Below are 4002 nucleotides of genomic sequence, written 5' to 3' on the forward strand. Positions count from 1 at the left end.
TACAATACAAATGTATTGGGCAGGCGTGTGACAAGACGCAGGGTGCTACCGTATTATCCTACAAGCCTCTATCAATTACAGCCATTACAGTCAGCAGAGATGCGGGGAAGTGAGACGGGGGTGGGGGGCCCTGTGTGTGTCAATGTGGGGATGCAATTGTGTGTTTGTGTGGGAGAGAGAGAGAGAGAAGAGAGAGAGTGGGTGGTGGGTGGGTGAGGGTGGGGGTGAGGGGGGGACTTCACGCCTCAGCACTCTCTGCAACACAACGTCGGTGCTTCTTAAAAGCCATGTTGAGCGCTACACGAGAGGTTGTTCGAGGCGCTCCGGCGTGCACCAGTGTTTTAACAACTCTCCGCGGACGCTGCACGCTCGCGCGATGCATAACTTATGAAATATGTTTCCTTTGTCACATTCGCGGCGCATATGGCGCAAATCTTCGGGGCTTTTGCGTTGCCGAGACCGCAAATTACCTCGTGGACTGTGAAAACCAAGAGAGCGTACGTTTCGGAGGGAAGCCAGCGATATGGCCCACTCTTGCCAACAGCTTCAATTTGGTTTGTGTTTTTTTTTTTTGTGTGGTTTTTTTTTGGGTTCCCAGGCGGCGGTCGACGCCGCCGCCTGAGTGAGAGATCTCCACCCACCCCTGTGAAACGCGCGCGCGCAGCCTGCTTGCGCTAAACACTGCAGCTGTATTGGCCTCGTTTTTAGCAGGATTTCGTCATGTGGCACGCGCGGCGAAAATAGAACGACACCCCAGCTGTTAATTGTGGATGACGCTCAGCTCATTTAATTTCACCCCACCCCCCCGATCCTTTGCAGCTCAGTAGCTCTGCAGCTGTGCATCCTGCACAGTTTGCCCTCTCATCCGAGCTATTGCCCCGAACGGTCCTTGGACATAGATACAGACTGACTGGTTTGCATCCTTTATTTATTTATTTATTTGCTTTATTAACTGCAGCTCTTAACAAGAGCGCGGTCCTCTAAACCTTAACTGTGTGATGAAACTCTTGACAGTGACTCACGGGTATATCTAAAACCTAAGTGCAAAAAAACTGGACGGACAGCATGCTCTATAATTAAGTAGCAACTTCCAAAATGTGGCTGCCAAGTTTTGTTTTTTTTTTATTATGCAATTTGCATCAGCCTGTGCTTCTTTTTTTTAAAATTTTAATCAAGTTGAAATGCAGCCCGTTAAAATCCAATACGTTGGACGGACAAGACAGCCCACCCCAACTGCACCAGGGTGCAATGATCCAGGGTGTGAGATCGACGATCTGATCATAGCAAATTACACGGCCATGCAATATCGACCTCAATTGCCCCCATTGCCCGTAGTCCTTCAAATCAATTGCACCAGAGTAAACGCGGTGCCCAACAGCCCCAACTTTTGGTGGCGAGGCAAAAGGATATCTGTGCTCCGTTTATTCTGAAACTGCCACGAAGTACCACTCGCACCGCTTTACAGCCCACAGCAAATTACTTCACTGATTCATCTAACCACACTCTCTAGGGCAGAACTTTGCAGTATTAACACTATTGTTGACGAGCGTCACATATCCGAGAGCCTCCCCCCCCCCCCCGCAGATGGGCGACGACAGATTACCTGACTGGAGATGAGGTCCTCGCAGACCGACAGAGCCATCTGAATAGCGTTGGGCTTGTGCGTTACGGAGATGGCGGTGAGCTTGAATTTATCCCTCCCGTAGATCTGGTTGGCTTGGGTCACGGCGTCTTTGAAGACTTGCTCGTATCTCTTCTGGCTCAGGACGGCCCCGATGTTCACAATCTTGGGCTCGCAGCCGGCCCGCGCGCAGGAGCAGCAGAAGAGCACCGCCAGCAGAAACAGACGCATCGTGCGAGCCACCAGACAACCCAGTGTAGCCCGGGTACCTCTCTCTCTGGTGGCGGGTCGGCGTTGCCAACCCCTGGACGGCACGGCTCAGCCCGTTAGCGCACAGCTCGACCCCACGATCCGAGCGGTTCGGTGTGCAGGAATTTTGTGTGTGTGCGTGTGTGTGTGTGTGTGTGTGTGTGTGTGTGTGTGTGTGTGTGTGTTGTTGTTGTTGTTGCAGAATCTAAGTGCAGTGCGAGAGAGCGTGCATGTCCTTTAGGACGTGAGCCGCAACGTCCACGAATAGCCGGGGGGGGAGCGTGGATGAAGAAGCCGAAAGCCGCAGCGTACACCTCTGCCCTACTGCAACATAGTCGCCCCCAGTTTGCAGCCCGAACTTCTTCCGCCTCCGCTGCTTTTGGCCCGAGCGACGAGACGGTCAGAGCGAAGGAGTCAGGGCATATTTCGCGTCGCATCCAAACGGCAGGCAGCCCCTGGTGAGATGCGCGCGTCGCTCGCCGCTCTTCTCCCCGGCGAGGCTCCGCTGTGAAGCGATTTCACTGACGCGACGCTCCCGTGCGCGAGCGGCTGTCCTTGGTGCTGACAGCTGCGCGGGCGCGCCGCGGCGGTCGCGCGCCCCCGACGTCCGCCCCGGTGGAAGGGGAAGCTGAGCGTTAAAAACACAGCTCCTCTTTGCATCGAAATGCCCCGACGGAAATGTCACCCCCCGACGGGACGCGAGAGGCGAGATGACGGGACGGAGACGGGGAGAGAGGAAATCCGGACCGAGACGTAATTAGGCTATTGACGAGAGACCGGTGTCTGCAAAATCGGGAGCATATTTCGCTCATAAGCTTGATTCATATTGTGCGCGCGCGCGTGTGTGTTACATTTTGGACACGTTTTCCAGTATAAACTCTAACCTTGTCGGGACCAGTAGTCGTTATGGGGACATAAGCCCAGTCCTAATGAGGCAATATATCGTTTCTGAGGTCCTGGTTCAGGTTTGGGGTTGGGCAATGAATGGAAGTCAATGCAATGTCCTAACAAGGATAATGTGTGTGTGTGTGTGTGTGTGTGTGTGTGTGTGTGTGTGTGTGTGTGTGTGTGTGTGTGTGTGTGTGTGTGTGTGTGTGTGTGTGTGTGTGTGTGTGTGTTTGTGCTCACTGGATGTGAACCGTGACCCAGGGACAGTTGTGAGGTTTTTGTTGTGAAACACATCAGATGGGGGGGGCGAGGCTGCCCGTTTGCTCACATGTTGAACCCTACAGGCCTCGGTGTATCCCCCCCCACCATGAAGAGTGGAAGGGTAGAATGATATTAATAGCTCCCAGATACCAGATAAACAGCCATGTTGGCCTATCCTCATCATTCGTTATTTCATCTTCCTCATGAAGTGCCTGTCACACCTTGGCAGAAGTGGATTATCACTCTCTTGGCTCCCCAATCGACTCTGTGCATAACTGTAGTCCACTGACTTCCGGGTTCTGCTGCAGCGGTCATACCAGTTTCCTGTTGGCGTGTGCTATTGACATATTTTTCGCGATGCCTGCAAGACTTACCATGGATAAATGTCAACGACATGCAAAAAAAAAAAAAACGTCCACGATTATGAGGATGAGGACACTCATCCTCATAATTGTGGATGAGGAGGAGGACACTCATCCTCATAATTGTGGACGTAGCTGGATATGTACAACTTGAAACTTTCCCCCGTTTGCTGGTCGGTGCAGGCGAAAGTTTGTCGACAGTTCATGTCGTTGACATCCATCCATGGTAAATCTCGCAGGCATCGCCAGTAAACAGGAAACTGGTATGACCGCCGCAGTAGAAACCGGAAGTCAGTGGACTACAGTTATGCACAGAGCCGATTGGAAAAGCCAGCCAGATTAAGGTACTGTAATAATCGCTCGGGTTGTCTTTAAACCCTCCGATATAAAAGGATGGGTCAAATGGATTCGTCTACGTTGACGAATTTCAGTCGAGAAATATCCAAGAGAGGTTTGATTCTGTTCACCGGATGTGCCGGTTTGAAGACATTTCCCCATTCATCCTGATGGTTTCTTCAGCTTCAGTTCTGACACTGGGTGGAGAATCCTCACTATTTATCCCCATGGTAGTGACGCACCTTTTTTTGAGAGAGGATCGCAAGTCACTGTTTTCACAAGGAT

At 51.9% G+C, this 4002-nt stretch overlaps 1 protein-coding gene across 1 annotated transcript; it reads right to left on the minus strand.

The window, feature by feature from the left end:
- Positions 1 to 1603: 1603 nt before the first annotated feature.
- Positions 1604 to 1852, minus strand: LOC130132482 (glutamate receptor ionotropic, NMDA 1-like; the record flags this gene model as incomplete). Its single annotated transcript, XM_056301786.1, has 1 exon — positions 1604 to 1852. A coding segment is annotated over exon 1 (249 nt), but the record flags the coding sequence as incomplete, so codon positions are not given.
- Between the last annotated feature and the right edge of the window lie 2150 nt (positions 1853 to 4002).

This window comes from Lampris incognitus, unplaced genomic scaffold, assembly GCF_029633865.1.
Source record: "Lampris incognitus isolate fLamInc1 unplaced genomic scaffold, fLamInc1.hap2 scaffold_147, whole genome shotgun sequence".
NCBI lineage: Eukaryota > Metazoa > Chordata > Actinopteri > Lampriformes > Lampridae > Lampris > Lampris incognitus.